Source organism: Vombatus ursinus, unplaced genomic scaffold, assembly GCF_900497805.2.
Source record: "Vombatus ursinus unplaced genomic scaffold, bare-nosed wombat genome assembly UNPS02014817.1, whole genome shotgun sequence".
Lineage (NCBI taxonomy): Eukaryota > Metazoa > Chordata > Mammalia > Diprotodontia > Vombatidae > Vombatus > Vombatus ursinus.
This window is the reverse complement of record NW_020954595.1, coordinates 10,341,943-10,343,097: the sequence shown is the minus strand read 5'-3', so window position 1 is coordinate 10,343,097 and position 1,155 is coordinate 10,341,943. Positions and strand designations below refer to the sequence as shown.

Sequence of the window (1,155 nt, the reverse complement as noted above, 5' to 3'; positions counted from 1 at the left end):
ACAGGGGACAGGGGGCTCAGAGAGGCAATGGGGGGGGCGACGTGACCACCGCGTCTGTAACGGGAGGTTTCTTGATTTCTCGGGGGGGAGGGCAGCGCAGATCTTTTAAAGTTAGGCTGGGCCACGTCGTGCGGGAGGGGCTCTAAAAGCGGCCGCCCCATGCCCACCAAACGCAGAGGGCCCCCACTCTCCCGCCCCCCCAGGGACGTTTTCAGAGGCATAAGGAGCACAAAGGAGCCCCCGCCCCGGGGCGCCCTGACACCCCGCACTTCTCCAGGAGGGTCAGCGCCCCGGAGCCTCCGGGGTGGGGGGGGGGGGGGGGCGCCCCCCCCCCCGGGCCGGGGCCGGAGCCCCGGGGAGGCTCCGCCACCCCGGGGGGGGGGGCGCCGGCCCCCCCCGCCCCCCCCCCCGCACACCAACCGCCCCGGGGGGCCCCTCGGCCCGTGCCTCAGTTTCCCCGCCTCACCTGCCCAGCTCGCGGCCCGGGCTCAGGCCGTAGCGCTCCTGGAAGGGCTCCCGGCGCACCGGGGTGCGGATGTCCCGCAGCAGGCCCCGCGTCCGGCCCCGGCCTCGCTCCGGGGGGGTCCCGGCCCCGGCCCCGGCCGCTCCGGCCGCCGCCTCCTCCGGGGGGATCATGGCCCCCGCCCGGCCCCGGCCCCGACCCCGGCCCCGGCTCCCGCCGCCGCCCCGCGCGCTCCCGGCCCCGGCTCTCGCGCGACTCCCGCCGACGGCCGCTCCGAGCCCACACTGAACCCGGCCGGCCCGCGCGCCGCCTGTGCCCCCGGCCGCGAGCCTGTGCGCCTGCGCGCCCGCAGGCCCCGCCCCCGGCCCCGCCCCGGCCCGGCCCGCCCCTCCCGAGGAAGCGAGGAGAGGGGAGGGGCGGAGGAAGAGGGTTAAGGCCGGCCGAGGGCGAGCAGCGGCGCCACCTTCCGGGCCGGCGCCGCAGCCGCAGGGGACCGAGCTGGGCAGGCGGCGGCCCGCGAGGAACGCGGAGCAGATCAGGAGCTGCGGGATGGGACAAAGCTGGGCGGGGCCGGGAGGACGGCAGGTGCGAGCCCGGGGCCTCTGACCGCCTGTGGACAGGGCCCGGAGAGCCGCCACAGACCCCCGGGCCCTCCTGTCCCACCCTCGTGTGGTACGGACGAGGAAACTGAC

General features: G+C 78.6%; 1 protein-coding gene across 1 annotated transcript in view; it reads right to left on the bottom strand.

The window, feature by feature from the left end:
- Positions 1–1,155, bottom strand: part of STK17A (serine/threonine kinase 17a) — an 18,478-nt gene that overhangs the window by 17,199 nt on the left and 124 nt on the right. Inside the window, exon 2 of the mRNA XM_027835811.1 lies at positions 467–1,073. Coding sequence (XP_027691612.1) covers positions 467–1,073 — 607 coding nt within the window. The remainder of the gene's footprint in view (positions 1–466; positions 1,074–1,155) is intronic.